General features: G+C 31.5%; 1 protein-coding gene and 1 long non-coding RNA gene across 2 annotated transcripts; both read right to left on the bottom strand.

Moving 5' to 3' along the window:
• Positions 1-5823: 5823 nt before the first annotated feature.
• On the bottom strand, positions 5824-10641 carry LOC130666596 (neprilysin-2-like). The gene is made up of 3 exons (XM_057467745.1): positions 9790-10641; positions 9472-9722; positions 5824-6246 (listed from the first exon to the last, which is right to left on the bottom strand). Exons 1-3 carry the CDS (start codon positions 10610-10612, stop codon positions 5914-5916), a joined length of 1407 nt encoding a protein of 468 aa, XP_057323728.1. The 5' UTR covers positions 10613-10641; the 3' UTR covers positions 5824-5913.
• Positions 10642-14359: 3718 nt separating this feature from the next.
• On the bottom strand, positions 14360-19645 carry LOC130666972 (uncharacterized). Its single transcript, XR_008989773.1, has 4 exons — positions 19519-19645; positions 19281-19471; positions 15663-15902; positions 14360-14485 (listed from the first exon to the last, which is right to left on the bottom strand). It is a non-coding gene; the product is annotated as an uncharacterized LOC130666972 (long non-coding RNA).
• Between the last annotated feature and the right edge of the window lie 341 nt (positions 19646-19986).

Genomic DNA, 19986 nt, shown 5'->3' with positions numbered 1-19986 from the left:
TATTATCATGAAAAAATTAATTTAAAGAAGTGCGGTAATCACTTCTACAATCCACAGAAATATTATTAAACGTGAAAACAAAAATTTAAACATTGAAAAAAAAAATCGTATTTGGCAAAAAAACATTAAAATTTTTAACAAGAATTTTTAGTCAGCACAAAACATTCAAGAAAATTAAAATTTTGAGAAATTTCTACACTATTGTGCAGAAAAAAAATTTAATGATATTATAGGGATGGTTCCCATAACATTATGGGAATAGTTCCCATAATATTATAGGAATAGTTCCTATACCAATATGGGAACCATTCCCATAATAGTATGGGAATGATTCCCATACCATTATGAGAACCATTCCCATATCGTTATGGGAACCATTCCCATATCATTATGGGAACCATTCCCATATCGTTATGGGAACCATTCCCATATCGTTATGGGAACCATTCCCATATCGTGATGGCCCAAGATTACTCGATTTAGAGTAATTTTTAGAGTAAACGACATGACAATATTCATACAAAAATTCTTTCCGTGTTTTAACTCATATTTTTAAGTGAAGGCCCCTATATATTTTTCTCCGCGTATGATATCTCTCAAACGGATCAACTAACTTAAGATTTTCTGAGCGATCTCAAGAGTTCATCATTAGATTGTGAAATCAATCAATCGAATAGTTTTTGTTATTCTTTGATTTAGATTCCAGTCACGAAAGTACTAAAAATACGGTAACTACTGCAATTTTTTAGTTTTTCTGTTGACAGTATTAATGACTTTATCGTCTTTCAAAGTAAAGTTTTTAGCAAGATAGTCATGAAAGGCTACTTCCTCAAAGATTTCATCTACAAGCGACAAATTCAGTGCAACATTACTATCGCTTTCAAACGAGTTAACGCTGACAATCTTGGTTTTAAAACATTTTGTCTGTGTACCCTTCAAAATTACATTATTCTTTTTGAGATACTTTTTAACTTTGTTGAAAGTTTTCTTCTACAGAACAATTATATACTTACTATTTATACACGTTCATGTAATATATTAATCCATTAGACGTTCAATGCAGAGAAAAAAAATTTTTAAATATTCATTTTAGGAATTTAAGGACTTGGATACGGCACACAGTTAAAAATCTATTGATTATTTGCTACGTGTTAACAATTCAACGCAGTCACATATAAATGTAATACATACTAATTAGATTGCTTTCGCGTAACTGAAACTTTTTTTAAAACAAAGAAAAATACGAATTTTATCTTTTTATTTCTGTAGTTTTTAATTTAACAAAATAACTATTGAGTAAGTTTATGAATTGAATTATATGAACTGTAAAAATGTATTATTCATAACAGATAGCATTTAATTTTTGTAAGACATAATATGAAGGAGTATTTTATTTTGATGGAGTAAATGGGTCAACTGTGGAAAAACACATTTATAGCGGAGCTGTTTTAAAAAAAATCATATCTAGAAATCTTGCTCCCTATAGAAAGAGAAATTTATGGTACACGGAAAGAAAATTATGGCAGCGGTTCCCATAATTTTGGGAAATTTTTTCCTATACCATCATAGGAATTACGACCATAAATTATGGGAGCGGTTCCTGTAATTATAGGAATGTTTCCCATAGTTATAGGAATAGATCCTATAATTATGGGAATGATACCCATAAAACTATAGGAATGGTTCCTATAATTATAGGAATGGTTCCTATAATTATAGGAATGGTTCCTATAATTATAGGAATGACACCCATAAAACTATAAGAATGGTTCCTATAATTATAGGAATGGTTCCTATAATTATGGGAATGATACCCATAAAACTATAGGAATGGTTCCTATAATAATAGGAATGGTTCCTATAATTATGGGAATGATACCCATAAAACTATAGGAATGGTTCCTATAATTATAGGAATGGTTCCTATAATTACGGGAATGATACCCATAAAACTATAGGAATGGTTCCTATAATTATGGGAATGATACCCATAAAACTATAGGAATGGTTCCTATAATTATAGGAATGGTTCCTATAATTATAGGAATGGTTCCTATAATTTATAGGAATACTTTCTATAATATAATGGGAATCATTCCTATAATTTATGGGAATTGTTTCATAATTAATAGGAATACTTTCTATAATATTATAGGAACCATTCCCATAATATTATGGGAATGGTTCCTATAATAGTATGGGAACTATTCCCATAATATTATGGGAATGATTCCCATAATGCAATTGGAATGGTTCGTATACCATTATGGGAATCATTCCCATAATATTATGGGAATAGTTTCCATACTATTATAGGAACCATTCCTATAATATTATGGGAATGGTTCCCATATTATCATGAAAAAATTAATTTAAAGAAATGCGGTAATCACTTCTACAATACACAGAAATATTATTAAACATAAAAACAAAAATTCAAACATTGAAAAAAAAAATCGTATTTGGCGAAAAAACATTAAAATTTTTAACAAGAATTTTTTGTCAGCACAAAACATTCAAGAAAATTCAAATTCTGGGAAATTTCTACACTATTGTGCAAAAAAAAAATTTTATGATATTATAGGGATGGTTCCCATAATAGTATGGGAATGATTCCCATACCATTATGGGAATGGTTCCAATCATGATATGGGAATGGTTCCCATTAAATTATATGAACTGATTCCCATAATATTATGGGAACCATTCCCATATCATTATGGCAACCATTCCCATAATGGTATGGGAACTATTCTCATACTATTATGGGGATGGTTCCCATAATATATGGGAACCATTCCCATAATGCATAGCAAAACTTCCCATAATTTTCTTTCCGTGTAATAAATACAATATATTAGGAGAATGGTCCCATATACAAATATGGTATCCATTCCTATCTATATGGGTTTCATTCCTACAAAATTATGGTTATAATTCTTGCATCATTATGGTCAACGTTACTATATGTTATGGTAACGATTTATATAATTGATGGTAATCATTACCATGATATTATAGTAACTATCATGGTGATATACGGTAACGATTATCATAACCTTTAGAAATTTCTGATATGGGAATCATTTTCATAATATTATGATGATGATTACCATGCCATCAGAGTAATAGTTAACAAATACTATTATTTTAACAATTACCATAATATTATGAGAATATTTCATAAATATTATGGAAGCGGATACCATGATGTTAAGGGTCTATTTCCATACGCAGCGAAAAATCGTCCTAATGTAAGTACAGGATTGATTACTATGTAACTATGGAAACTATTCCCATGAGTATAGTAATCATTACCATAATTCAGTTACCATACGATATAGAAACTATTACCATAACTATGAGAATTATTTCCATAGTAATGAAAATTTTTCTCAGAAATTATGGGCGTATATTCTATAACTCCGAGTAATTATTACCATAACGTTATGGGTTGATAATTCATAAATGTACTACACGGAAAGAAAATTATGGCAGCGGTTCCCATAATTTTGTGAAATTTTTTCCTATACCATCATAGGAACCATGGGAATGGGTCCCATAATATTATGGGAATCATTCCCATAATGGTATGGGAACCATTCCCATAATGGTATGGGAACCATTCCCATAATGGTATGGGAACCATTCCCATAATATATGTGAACCATCCCTATAGTAGTATAGGTACTATTCCCATACCATTATGGGAACCATTCCCATAATGCATAGCAAAACTTCCCATAATTTTCTTTCCGTGTAGGAACCGTAATCATTATTTTATTTTCATGTATTATTTTACAATATTATCTATATTATAAATTAAAATTTCACAATTCATCTATTTTTAAAAATTACATTCAAGATATCGATTATGAAATACTCTTCGAGACTTACTATTTATAGACTAATGATTAGACGGTTTTTATTTATCTAAAAAAAACATTATGTTACTTATAATGTTAATAAATTATTATAAAATACACTAAAAAAAAATAAATTTTTGAAAAATAAAAAAAATAAAAATTCCTGAGTAAATCGTAAAAAACAAATCTGTCGATCGATTGACCCTGAGGGCCAGCCCTAAAACTTCCCGCTGTTTTCGAGCCCCTTAAACTCGAAAACATTGTTGTGAATACATTTTCGAGCTCGAAAATACTTTTGTATGCCATTGTTTTCGAAAAAAAACATTTTTTAGCATTTCTTTCTCGCGCGATATCTCTTGAACTAATAAACCGATTTTGATGTTCGAGGTGGCAACCGACACATTTTATCAGATTCTAGAGCTTATTAAATTTTGAAAACGTTTGATTTTGTCGTTTCAAAGATATTCGTGAAAAACTGATTTTTAGCATTTCTTTCTCCGACGATATCTCTCGAACGACTAAGCCGATTTTGATGTTCGAGGTGGCAATCGGCGCGTCTTATTGAGTTCTAGAGCTGATTGGATTTTGAAGTGGATCGATTGAGTTGTTTCTGAGAAATTAAGAAAAAACAAAAAAAACAAAATTTCTTTTTTTCGTAATTCTCAATTATCTTCGGGTCTACTAAATCAAATGATCTAAAATTTTCAGGAAAGTTGACAGTCAACAACTTCTTTCGATTGCTTCATGAACGATTTCAATCGGTTAATTAGTTTAAAAGTTATGAAAGGTTCACACACACACACACACACACACACACACACACACACACACACACACACACACACACACACATACAAACACGCGCACACACACACACACACACACACACACACACACACACACACACACACACACACACACACACACACACACACACACACAAACACACACACATACAAACACGCACACACACACACACACACACACACACACACACACACACACACACACACATACAAACACGCACACACACACACACACACACACACACACACACACACACACACATACACACATACAAACACGCACACACACACACACACACACACACACACACACACACACACACACACACACACACACACACACGCACACACACACATACAAACACGCACACACACACACCTACACACACACAGAATTTTTGAAAATTTCCAATTTTCTTAGCGTGAAGTTAAAAATAAATAAGGAAAATCCCAACAAGTATACTTTGAACTTTCACGATAAAATAAAAATGTCGTTTAATTTTTATTTTATTTTATTTTAGTAATTTTTTATACTGTCTAGGATTACTATCAATTAATAACATTTGACAACACTATTGTCTTTTACCCGTAGTTACTAATTTTGATAACAAAAATACGATTATTATCAAGATTTTCTGTATAAATAATAAGAAGTAGCAAACAGTAAGGTAAAAGACCTAGTACCCGATCCGGGAACTAGTACCCAACCACTAATGTATTTGTATATCTATATTTAATAAATTTTACTATATTCATATATTGAGTTTAAATATAGTGGGAACCTAAACATGCAAACATGCAAATAACCTTCTCAATAAAACAATTTATAGATAAACTGAGAAAAATATCGATAGCCCGAACTGGGAATCGAACCCAGACCAATTCGGTATCGCGCCGAGTGCTCTACCAGTTGAGCTATCCGGCCCTATACTATATTCCGTTCAATTTGATCTATAACTTATTGTGCCACACCGTCCATTGTACGGTAATACACGATTTGAATATAGTGGAAGCCTATACATATAAGGTCTCTTATCTTATTTATTTTATTTGAGATTTATTTTGTGTCGATATCAAAAGAAACAATATTTTTGCTTTTACATTTGCTGAAGTTTATTTTTTAAACTAACGATTTTGAATGAAAGGTCGAAAATTACAGTGAATTGATTATCTAGTAATGTAGTCCGGAAACTTAAAAATTTCCAAAACAAGTGAAGAAAAGTGACGACTGATGATTTTAATCAAAATACAATACATTTTTTAACTGGATTCATGTTAGACCCAGAGGGACAATTGAAATCTTTTGAAAATTCTGGACTGTTAAAAAGCGGCATGATAACACGATGAGCTGGCGAAGGATGCTCGTCGGTTAAACGCCAGTTTTGCAATGTCGATTTCGATGAGCACCATTGATTAGCGAATGATAGCCAAAACAATTGATTCGAGTTGTACGGCAAGCTAAAGAAAGTTGGTTGAGGTCCATGTGTTTTGACCCAATCTTGATAGGCTGAATAAGCAACTTGGATGCCAATATTATCAGCGAGGTTTTCTTGGAGATAGAATCCACCATCTACCTATGAGCAAGTAAATATCCCGGGTCAAAAAATTAGATCTGTTTTAAAATAAATGATAAATTCAAATATTTTTCCTTTAATTCAAGTTTATAAATCGTAATTATTTTATATAAGAATTTAATCTGTTTTTACCCGTACTATTCCTTATCCAGGCTAATATCAGACTTATTTTCGTATGATGTTTAGTCTGTTTTAAATCGCGTTTAGACTAAAAACAGACTTTTTTATTATAATTATTGGTCTGTGTTCAATTGTTTTTAAAGACAAATACAGGACTTTTTATAAATATAAATAATAATAATAATAATAATCTAGATTTATAAATTTATTTTAATTTTCTTGGTATTTAAAACATGCTAATGCGCTTCCACAATAAGATGTCACACAGAGAAAATGTTGGCTCGAAACCTACCAATTTTTACAATGCTGTCGACTAAACTTGAAACAGGGAGTAAAGCATCCAAAAAATTATCGTGCTCTTACAAAAAATGATTATACTGTATCACATTACTTATTACGCGCGAGAAACTTATCGATGAGCTTCAATATCAATTACTTCCATACATTATCATAATTTTGATGCAGCATAATAATTTTTTATAAGAGCATAGTAATTTTTTGGATACTTTACTTTCTGTTTCAAGTTTGGTCGACAGCATAATAAAAATTGGTAGATTTCGAGCCAACATTTTTCTCCGTAGCACAAGAATTTTGATGTTTTCTTATGCCAAAATATTTTCAATTTTATCCAGTAAATTAGAAAAAATTCTTGACATTTTAAGAGTTGTTTTATCACTTTTATTCAATGATATAAATATTCAATGAAGACAACTAAAAAATTAAGCTGTCAAATTTTCATTAACTGTCGACATTTTTAAACAAAAGATAGTAAGTAAAACATAATCAATTCTGCAACTTAATATTTTTTCATAAATATTGCCCATAAATAAAAATTTTATAAGTCCATGATTTAATCTAGTTTTGTCCTTGTAAATTTTCAGAACTAAAATTTTTTAAAGTTCACGAATTAATCTAATTTAGTCTGCTCGTAACGCGTTTGTTTTTTAAAGTAGCAGGTCGAAAACAGCCCTCGCGGGTTTGCGAATGCCGTAAAAATGCCGTAAATTTTCGGCATTTATACACATGCCGTAAATTTACCGTAATACTTTGGTAATAATATGGTTATATTGGCCAGTTTTTTTGCTGTACTTATACTGTAGAGTTACCAGATTATTATAGTAAAATTACTATAAAAATGCCGAACTTTTACCAAAAAAATGCCGTAAAAAAACTATAAAAATGCCGAACTTTTACCGAAAAAATACTATATAAATACCGCAATAATGCGATAATTTTATAATAATAAAATCGTATTTTTTTGGTAATTATACCGTAGATATCCTGCGATTTTGTCAGATTTATCCTGATATAATGGAAAATTGTAAAAAATTTGGTTTTATTTTATATTTGCTTCTGCGGTTAAAATCATCGAAAATGTGCAAAGTGTAAAATTTTATATTTTATTCTATTAGTTCACACATTTCTTATTGAAACAAAAGAATGTAAGTGAAAATAAGAATCCGGGAAAATTGAGGTTTTCAATTTTCTTAAGTTTGTTTGTATAGATATAAATACAATTAGTATCAACTTTCGCATAAGCGATTTGGCATAATGGTTAACAGATCAGGCTTTAAATCATTAGGACTCAGGATCGAGCCCACGAGTTGGCGGTTTTTTTTTTTTTTTTTTTCATGACAGTTATTGTACATATAACTTTATAATGTTATATATAAGTATATATTAGGGTGGCGCAAAAAAACCGACTATTTTTTTTTTTCCATCTCGCATGAAAATTTGTTGGTTTACGATGTTTTAAGAAGCCTCTCCACAAATCAGCTCAATTAAAAATTTTTAAGAGGTCGCTCACGAATTTTGAAAATATCAAAAATGATCGAAATTCGGATTTTTATTTAAAAAATTTTTTTTTTCTCGTGGCAGCAATAGTTTAGATTTGTAAAATCATGACTATGCTGAAAATTTCAGCCCAAAATTTAAATATTTAAACGGCGCTCAAGAATTTCGAATATTAACTGATAATATGTAACTAATAGTTTGAATTAGTTTTTATAACTCAATTATTGTCATTCTACTTAAATATAACTTTGGCATAACCAAAAATGTACAGGACAGTCTTAAACAATAAAATTTGGTAAGTTTTGAATAAGCGGAAAAACCTACAAATTGGATTAAAAAATAAAAAAGTATGTAAATAACTTATTATTTCTATTTCTCGGGTTATATTTTCATTCATTGTCATGCAAATTGATGGTGAAAAAATCGAGAAGCTTTATTATTAATATTTAAGGGTCGCTCAAAAACGTCCAAGAGACTGCGCTCGGAAACATTCAAAATTCTTGAGCGCCGTTTAAATATTTAAATTTCGGGCTGAAATTTTCAGCATAGTCATGATTTCATAGATATAAACTATTGCTGCCACGAGAAAAAAAAAATTTTTTAAATAAAAATCCGAATTTTGATCATTTTTGATATTTTCAAAATTCGTGAGCGACCTCTTAAAAATTTTTTATCGAGCTGATTTGTGGAGAGGCTTCTTAAAACATCGTATACCAACAAATTTTCATGCGAGATGGAAAAAAAAAAAATAGTCGGTTTTTTTGCGCCACCCTAGTATATATAATTAAATAAAATTTTATATGATTATATATAATTTTTGTCCCGGGTAGAACGGTTTGATGCTGCAAAAATGCCGAAAATATGCTGTAGAATTACGGTTTTAATGCTGTTAAAATACCGTATTTTTTCTGTTTTATTACCGTAAATATTCTGAATTTTTTTCGTTAATTTTTGGTGGTAATGCGGCAAAAAAACTGGCCAAAATAACTTGAATAATACCATATTTATGCAGTATTTATACCGTATCATTCCGGTATTATTTCGGTATTTCCAAAACCGCAAGGGAGCTTAAAATTTTTATAAAAGATTAAAAACAGATCAAGTAGTCCAATCAGACTAAAATCAGGTCAAATTTTTCAGTCCGGGTAGATCAAAAACAGATTAAAATTTTTATCAAAGTTCAATAACAGACCAAGTAGTCCAAATACAGTCCAGTTAGACTAAAATCAGATCAAATTTTTCGACCCGGGTAAAGCATCATAAATGTTCATTATAAGCTACATACTTTTTAAATACAATCTTAGGACCTACTTTCTTTCCAGTTACTTTACTAGAATAATTGCTGTACTGCTGTGCAATACACTCTCGTATATCATGATATTTTTGCTTCGGCAATTCACTCCATTTGCTATTGTTAACTTTGGAATTGAAAGCATCTATGTAAGAGAAGTCGATAGAATGCCCTATTTCGTGAGCAAGTTTGTCTCCGAACAAGGCAATATTAACATAATTCGGACGATGGATACTGAAGAACAAGTTCCTGATCAATTCAACACCTAGAACTTGAAATTTTTTAAAATTAGTATAACATATTGAATCGTGGGATGAGTAGAGAAAAAAATTGAATACCTATTGATTCTGTAGCAGTATTGAAAAAAACATCAGCTATAAATAAATCAAGCGAGTAAAAATTGTCCATAAACCCAACTGAGTTTTGTGGTTTATGATTTAAAGTAAAAAGTTTTTTTTTATTGAATATTTTTTGATTTACTACATTTTTAAGAAAATTATCTTGAGTTATATTGAGTCCTTGGAAGTATTCTTTTAATTTTCTATCATCCATAATTTCGTCAGGGTAGCCAGTAATAATCTTTAAAGATTTTAATCTCTTGAATAGTTCATCTCTTGTCTTCATATCTAACCACTTTGTGCTATTCAGAGTATCGAAAAATTGTTGTTCTATGAATGAAATAAGCTGATGAATTTGAATTTTTGCAAGTCTGTCAATTGGGTATTTTCGCCCGTAAAAAGCGGTCATGAGTTCTGGAAAATTCTTTGAAAGTTCATCATAACATTTAAATGGCCTATAAACATATGATGGGTCCTTAACTTTATTATAATCTTGCAACAATCGAGATAGGGACGCTGATTCGACCATCGGAATCAAATTTTGAATCGTCTTCCACATTGCATAATTAGCTCGCACTTTTGCTGAAGTATTTTTTACTAGATTCTCTAAATTTGTTAGGTCATAAGTATTTTTTATAATTATTATTGTTTCATTTGTAATATCCAAAGGCAAATTGGGTTGTGCATTCAAGAATTTAGTCCATTCAATGCTTGGCCACTTTTCTATTACTTCTTTTACTGACAATTTCATAAAATTATTTTGATTACTTGATAATGATGCATTATTTTGCATCATAGTAGAAATTTGTATTTCAAAAAACATTGCGTCTCTGAGTTCCTTTTCAGTTTGTATCTTATCAGCCCCTAAAAAATTTGCAACATCGACCATAAAATTTTGGTAAGCAACCATCGTTTCGAGGGTCTGAGGATTTGACATATTTCCCCTTGAGAAATCAAAGTCCATATGTCGAATCTGTTAAATAGAATGCAGGAATGAAAACAAGTGCTTACGTTTCCCGGGTCGAAAAATTTGATCTGATTTTAGTCTAACTGGGCTGTATTTGGACTACTTGGTCTGTTATTGAACTTCGATAAAAATTTTAATCTGTTTTTGATCTACCCGGACTGAAAAATTTGACCTGATTTTAGTCTGATTGGACTATTTGAACTGATTTTGATCTTTTATGAAAATTTTAAGCTGTTTTCGACCTGCTACTTTAAAAAACAAACGCGTTACGAGCAGACTAAATTAGATTAATTCGTGAACTTTAAAAAATTTTAGTTCTGAAAATTTACAAAGACAAAACTAGATTAAATCATGGACTTGTAAAATTTTTATTTGTGGGCAATATTTATGAAAAAATTTTAAGTTGCAGAATTGATTGTGTTTTATTTACTATCTTTTGTTTAAAAATGTCGGCAGTTAATGAAAATTTGACAGCTTAATTTTTTAGTTGTCTTCATTGAATATTTATATCGTTGAATAAAAGTGATAAAACAACTCTTGAAATGTCAAGAATTTTCTCTTATTTACTGGATAAAATTGAAAATATTTTGGCATAAGAAAACATCAAAATTCTTGTGCTACGGAGAAAAATGTTGGCTCGAAATCTACCAATTTTTAATATGCTGTCGACCAAACTTGAAACAGAAAGTAAAGTATCCAAAAAATTACTATACTCTTATAAAAAATTATTATGCTGCATCAAAATTATTATAATGTATGGAAGTAATTGATATTGAAACTCATCAATAAGTTTCTCGCGCGTAATAAGTAATGTGATACAGTATAATCATTTTTTGTAAGAGCACGATAATTTTTTGGATGCTTTACTCCCTGTTTCAAGTTTAGTCGACAGCATTGTAAAAATTGGTAGGTTTCGAGCCATCATTTTCTCTGTGTGACATCTTATTATGGAAGCGCATTAGCATGTTTTAAATACCAAGAAAATTAAAATAAATTAATAAATCTAGATTATTATTATTATTATTTATATTTATAACAAGTCCTGCATTTGTCCTTAAAAACAATTGAACACAAGACATGAATTATAATAAAAGTCTGTTTTTAATCTAAATGCGATTTAAAACAGACTAAATATCATACGAAAATAAGTCTGATATTAGCCTGGATAAGGAATAGTACGGGCAAAAACAGATTGAATTCTTATATATAAAATAAATACGATTTATAAACTTGAATTAAAGGAAAAATATTTGAATTTATCATTTATTTTAAAACAGATCTAATTTTTTGACCCGGGTTCCCTTGCGTCCAGTCGTGATTGATACTTACAAATATTACTGTATAGTTGTTTAATGATCCACTACGCAATCCATAGAAATGATAATTAAAAAAATCAGTGTTTTTTGCTTCATCCATAAAATTAGTCCAGTTGTCATTTGTTTCGTTCCATTTATGGCCTTCTACAACTGGCCAACCACCAAATTTTGAAATAATTTCTTTTAAATAATCCAGATTCTCTTCTTTAATTCCGGGGCCTAAATAAATGAAATATTTTAAATAATAACTATTAGGGCTGTACATCTAAGCCAGCTCAACCGGTTACAAAAGTTAACCAGGATAAAAAGCTGACTAGCTCATCAGCATAGCTGATTTAACCGGTTAACTTAATCAGCTTAGCTCATTAGCCAAAGGTTTATAGTCGATCAAGTCAAATTAGTTTAGCTAATTAGATAAGGGTGAAAACGGTTAAGGGTTGATTTAATTTTTCATTAATTTGCCATTGGTTGTTTGGAGACAAGTAAGAATTATCAAATTAATTAAAATCTTATGCTAATGAGCAATGGCAATATAAATAAAAAAAAAACAATATTCTAACAGGATAATTACAACCCTCGCAGATTTGAATCACGGTGGAAACACGGTGGGTTTGTTCCATTTTACCACTGTGATTACGCGGTGTATCCACCATGATTCCACGGTGGCTTTACCACCGTGTATACACGGTGTTTTCACTGTGATTACGCGGTGGATACAGCGTGGAACCACGGTGGTGAAATAGCATAAAGCCACCGTGGAATAACGGTGGATACACCTTGTAATCACAGTGGAAACACCGTGTATACACAGTGGTCAAGCCAACGTGGAATCACGGTGGATACACCGCGTAATCACAGTAGATACACTGTGTATACTCGGTGGTGGAATGGAACAAACCCACCGTGTAACCACGGTGGATCCACGGTGTTTCCACCGTGATTCTAATCTGCGAGGGAAATTATAGATTGTTCAAATAAAAGTATAGCTTTGTTTACAACTTAAAGTTAGTAAATCACTGTCCTTCACTAATATCTATATTTGGATAGAAAAATATCAATACCCGGGAAAAAATGATCAGACCTGACCATGCCTGTTCATGTATGATCAGGCCTGAAATTAGACCTGACCATGCCTGTTCATGTATGATTAGGCCTGAAATTAGACATGATCAGGCCTGATCATACCTGTCCATGCCTGTTCATGTCTGTTCATGTCTGAAGCGTTGAATACACTCAGGCCTGATCAAGCCTGTTCATGTCTGAAGCGTTAAATACGCTCATGCCTGATCATACCTGTCCATACCTGGTCATGTCTGTTCATGCCTGTTCATGTCTGAAGCGTTAAATACGCTCAGGCCTGATCATACCTGTCCATGCCTGTTCATGCCTGGTCATATATGTTCATGTCTGTTCATGGCTGTTCATGTCTGCTCATAGATCTAAAATTTTGTTGACCAAGAATCTATCACGTATAAGATTTTTATTACTTGAAGTTCATACGAAACTTACTTTTCAACTAAATCTCTTAGGTCAGTGGGTAGCGAGTTACACTTTCGAGCGCAAGATCCACAGTTCAAATCCTGCACATGCCCGAATTTTTTATTTTTTTTATTTTTATAGCAATAATTATATACATGTATAATTGAATATAGTTATACATAATGATATATAATTATATAGGGCCATTTTTTATATATAATTTTTTTACCCAGATGGGCATGAATAGACATGAACATACCTGATCAGACCTGAACATGCCTGATCAGGCCTGGTCAGACATGGTCATTTTTCATGTCTGATCAGGCCTGAAAACTCATGCCTGTTCATGTCTGATCAGGTCTGATCATTTTTTCCCGGGTAGATTCGCACTTTACACCAAAAAACTGAATTTTTTTAAGTAGAAATAACAGTAGAGTAAATAATTAATAATTACGGGATATATTATTATTGTTGTTCAATTTTTTACAAGAGATCAAAAAATCATTTAGGAAATTGAACGGTTTGAATGACTCTGACGAATGGCTTTCTATGACTATATTATACATTTTCTGAAACATATCTGTGATTGCTTGTGAAAATCTTTTGTTTTTAGTGCCCTGAACAATATCATCAGGAACGTTGTCGAAATTACCACAAGCGAATTCATAAAAATTGTCACAAGGATCCACGCTTGCGTTCATATTATTCAACATAGCCAGTTCTAAAACAATTAAATAACAGCTAGTTAATATTTGCTGCAACAAATTAATCTGAAAATCGATATTAAGTCCTACCGAATTCCAAATTATCCTTCACACATTCACGAGTTGTACAATTTAATTCATTGCCAGTTAGTCTCTCAATCGTATTGTTCAACTTTTCGGCTGTTGCCATTGAAATAAAAAGTAAGAGCCAGTTTACCCATAACTTCATCCTGCAATGAAATGTTATCTAATAATATGATTTTGGGTAATTTTATGGGATCTATGATTAACTGAATGGGTTGATATTTTTAACGGACTTATAAGTTAAACAACCCAATAAATAACATAATCAATTCCCGGGAAAAAATGATCAGACATGAACAGGCATGAGTCTTCAGGCCTGATCAGACATGAAAAAGGATCATGCCTGACCAGGCCTGATCAGGCATGTTTAGGTCTGATCAGGTATGTTCATGTCTGTTCATGCCCATCCGGGTAAAAAAATCATATATAAAAAATGGCCCTATATAATTATATATAATTATGTATAACTATATTCAATTATACATGTATATAATTATTGCTATAAAAATAAAAAATTCGGGCGTGTGCAGGATTTGAACCGTGGACCTTGCGCTCGAAAGTGTAACTCGCTACCCACTGACCTAAGAGATTTAGTTGAAAAGTAAGTTTCGTATGAACTTCAAGTAATAAAAATCTTATACGTGATAGATTCTTGGTCAACAAAATTTTAGATCTATGAGCAGACATGAACAGACATGAACAGACATGAACATATATGACCAGGCATGAACAGGCATGGACGGGTATGATCAGGCCTGAGCGTATTTAACGCTTCAGACATGACCAGGCATGAACAGGCATGAACAGGTATGAACAGGCATGATCAGACCTGAGTGTATTCAACGCTTCAGACATGAACAGACATGAACAGGCATGGACAGGTATGATCAGGCCTGAGCGTATTTAACGCTTCAGACATGACCAGGCATGAACAGGCATGATCAGACCTGAGTGTATTCAACGCTTCAGACATGAACAGACATGAACAGGCATGGACAGGTATGATCAGGCCTGAGCGTATTTAACGCTTCAGACATGACCAGGCATGGACAGGCATGAACAGGCATGATCAGACCTGAGTGTATTCAACGCTTCAGACATGAACAGACATGAACAGGCATGGACAGGTATGATCAGGCCTGATCATTTCTAATTTCAGGCCTAATCATACATGAACAGGTATGGTCAGGTCTGATCATTTTTTCCCGGGTTGTTTGCATTTAAAAATTCAATTTCTGTTTTGAAATTATTCTAAAAACTTTATACATTGACATCTATTACATAATAATTTTAAAAAATTTTAATGTTTTCACAAACACTTACATGTCTGAAACGTCTTCAGTCAATAGAAAATAAGTTATTCTTTTGGGTATAATTACAAAAAATTAAGTCGATATTGGTTTACCAAAGTACTGATGACTCATGTTCTATTTTTCTTTTTTTGGATTGAATATATGTTTTTTATCTGTACCGGTTATATATGATAAATAACAGTAATTGAGGTTTATTATTAGGCTTTTATCTCAACATATCCGTTCATGAGCTAGCGTACAACTAATGTCACTGAAACATATAAATATATATTATTAACCGTAAAAAAATTGATGTTTTCTGTTTTAAGGCTGCTTTAAATTATGACGTTTCTAGATAAACTAAAAAAAAAAAATCTGGGCGTCGGTTGACCCTGCGGGCCAGTCCCAAAACTTCCCGCTGTTTTCGAGCTCAAGGAGCTCAAGGAGGTTTTAAAATTTTTATTCTCGATTATGTTCAATGAAATAAATTTATCGAGGCAGAAATCAATGTCAGTGATCAAAATCAAGATTTGAGTGAGTTTTTACTTAGGTCAGAGCAATAATATATGAAATATCCGAGAAAAACATTGAAGACTGGGTTTTTTCAATTTTTTGCTGACAATATGTTTAAAACTGAAGAACAAGTTATATGACATTAAATGATAATCGAAAGAGACTATAAACAGAAAGAGTTGGTATGAATTTCAAAAACATTTAGTGCATTATATTTTGATTTATCCGGAAAAAATAACATTTTATGTTATTTTTTTAACTTTTTAGCGCCGATATCTTTTGAACTAATGAACCGATTGTGACGTTTGAGGTGGCAATCGGCGCGTTTTCTTGAATTTTAGAGCTCCCGAGTCAAAAAACAAATTCTAGTTTGGACTCAAAACTAAATTACCGTTTTCTAGACTTAGAAAATTTTCTAGTTGAAAAATTTTCCGCAAATTTACACATAATTATTTATTTTTGGGTCAATTATACTGACATTCTCAGTCTTAAGTATCAATTTTTTATATAAAAAAAGTGGGAGAACCTACATATAGATTGTCATTTAAGAAAATGAGGCCTAAACCTGGAGTAATCAATTTTATTATGTTATGAGGATTATGAGACCTACGCTAAATTTATTTAATACCATTTTAGCCCTCAATTATGTAAAATCCCCCGCAAGGACACCATTGAGGCCTGAAATGGAATCACTTTCTACACAGGTTTCAATCTCCGAAGTCCAACTTGTCCCTCAAAAACCTCACGTAATATTTTTAGGTGCGAACTGGAATTTGTTTTTTGACTCGGGCTGATACAAATTTGGAATCGACCCGGTCAGCCGTTTCAAATATATTTGGAAAAACCCGTTTTTCACCATTTCTTTCTCCAACGATATCTCTCAAACAAATTAACCGAATGAGATGTTTAAGGCGGCAATCGACGCGCTTTAGTAAGTTCTAGAGGTGATTAGATTTTGAGGTTGATCGTATAAGTCGTTTCTGAGAAATCAATAAAAAACTAAAAAAAGAAAAAATTTTTTTTTTCGTAAATCGCAAAGATTTTCGAGTTACTTGATTAAATGATCTGAAATTTTCAGAAAGTTGATGACCCACAAGCTCTTTCAATTGCCACCTTAACCATTCAAAACGGTTCATTAGTTAAAAAGTTATAGAGTGTTCACATCTACACACACACACACATACCGACATCGTTCTGAAAATAGTCAGAATAGCTTCCTAGGACCTCAAAACGTTGACATCTGATGAAATTTTGATCTGCGCAAATCGGGGTGAAAACAATAACCCCGAATTTTTCGAAAATCGTCGATTTTCTTAGCGGGAATTTGAAAAATAGTCGATTTTTTTGACTCAGTCTAACATATAATTATATTTTAGACTCTTCTTGTTTAAAACAATCATAATTTTCTTAAGTGGGAAGGAAATATTATTTATTTTATACTTGACATTAGAAGAAGCGTTGTACTAGTAAGTACAGTGTCATGTACGCTCTACACTGTAGAGTCTTTACGCATACACACTGATAGAAAAACTATCTTGATTCAAGAAAAATTTTTTCTTCAAAATGTGGTTCTTGTTTCAAAATTTTTAATTGTTTTAATTCAAGAAATAAGTCCTTGAACCAAAAAATTGAAATTCTCGGATAGAGAAAAAAAATTCTTTGTTTGAGAATTTGATTTTTCGATGAAGCCTTTTTTGTTTTGAAACAAAATTCTGACATATTTCGTTCAAGAATTTCTTGCTCTTGGATTAAGATAGGCAAAATCTAGGTTTAAGACATTGCCGACTCGTTTCGAGAATGGCGCGATTTTTAAATCAAGATATCAATTTACTCAGCTTGAAAAAAAACTTTTTTTTTTATTTTAAAAATAAAAAGTTTTAAAGTGATTTTTTAAGACTACATTCATTTACTTCAGATATGTTAAAGTAGAAATTTATTTTTAAAAAAATTTTTTTTTTCAATACTTTAAAAACATCTTCTATCTAGTAATTATTACTTGAACCAAAAATTTAAAGTTTTTAAAATAATAATACGACATTTTTAGTTGAAGACAAGTGATCTTGATTGAAGAATTCGATAATATCGATTGAAGATAATATAGTTTCGGATCAAAACACGAGAGTTATCCATCGAAGATAAAAAATCTATAGAGCCAAGAAAATCTAAATCAAGACAAGAATTTCTTGAAGCTAGACAATTGGTTTTCTTCAGAAATAAATTCTTGGCTCAAGAAAATATTTCTTGAGTCAATATAAATTTTCTATCAGTGCACTGACGTCAGTAAGTTAACTGCCAGGTATAAAGTCAGCCCAATATTTATCCTTAAGACAAAAATATTCGGGGGATATTTCTCAAACTAGTATGAAGAAAACGAAATCTCCAGTTAACTCACGTTAACTAATGGATAACTTTAATCGTAGGATAACTACGAGTGAAAAAATCGGCCAACTTGGTCTCTTTCACGTCCATTCTATGATTGTTTTCCTCATGTCATATCATTGTTAGCAAAAGTAAATATTTATTTCATTTGTTTAAAATACTCATTAAGAGACAAGAAAAAGTCGTGGAACCGAGACAATTGCTATAATTAACATTTTTTTTCATATTTCGGATACATCCTAAAATTCATTTTATATTCTATTTTGTATCTAAAAGATTAAGGTTTTAAATAAAGAAAGTTTTATTTAATTTCATCGCGTACGAGTTAAAATATAATATAATGATTATCAAATCGTTCCGGTATTGGGACATTTACCTTACCTCAATTGAAAATTTACGGTGGCAAAATTATTAATATATTTAATGTTGTTTGATTTATTTTCCTTCACACTTTTCCCGGGCTTAGGACTGGCAGTCGAAAGTAATTTCTACTGGCGTGTTTAAAAATATTAAGAACCCAATGTTCTTGTTAGATATTAATATTAAATATATCTCGAAAACCAAAATGTTTTTAGTGACCAATCCGGCCAGTTGTCATTAATTCTTAAAACTAACATGCAATAAACTGACAAATTTAAATTAATGAATATAAAATTAAATTACTTAAAGAGCATGCAAAAAAAGAAAGGTGCTATTACATAAGAAACTTTATGAACTAAAACTAATAAATATTAATTGCGAACTTTTTGTTTCTTACTCTGGGATGAATTAGCATCGACTTCTTGTAATGAACACCTTTTTCGTTTTTGATCCCGTTTCACGTCTTCATTTTTCCTCACGCTATTAATGGAGCCGCTGGTAGAATATAATTCCTCTATCCATTGACTCCTGTTCTGGTTTGGAAATTTCCGGATCATGACCTGTTTTTTCCCTTTTTTATCTAAAACACTAAAATTATATTTTTGGTTAACATGCTGTACAGGATGATGTTTTACCTCTTTCCATTCCAATTCCGCTGGCTTTGTCGGCTGGTCGTATTTCCTGTAGATTTCAGGAAAATCTCGTTTAATCGATTTCCCAGGAGTTGGTGGTGGTTTTGATGTATCAATATCTTCATCATTAATGAGTACTGAAACAAATGAATACGCTGAGTCAACCATAGTAACTGAGATCCTTTAAATTAAATATGTAAACAATATCAACAAATATATAAGGTTAATAGTTAACACTACGATGTGCACGCTAACAAGTTTCACGAAGAAATGATAAAAATGGCCGCGTGTCTATACTATAGACTGTTTCTCACGTAGTATAGTCGTCCCAACGATAACTTGGGATATTTTTGCCACTACCCGAGTCAAAATTAAAACACTAATTCGAGCCTCAAAAACCTCATTTCTTTTGATGTTGTACCTACCGCTGAATGTGAAATACTATTTTGACCCTCACTATACTCAAACTAG

The sequence above is a fragment of the Microplitis mediator genome, chromosome 4 (genome assembly GCF_029852145.1).
Source record: "Microplitis mediator isolate UGA2020A chromosome 4, iyMicMedi2.1, whole genome shotgun sequence".
Classification (NCBI taxonomy): domain Eukaryota; kingdom Metazoa; phylum Arthropoda; class Insecta; order Hymenoptera; family Braconidae; genus Microplitis; species Microplitis mediator.
This window is presented reverse-complemented; position numbering and strand designations above follow the sequence as displayed.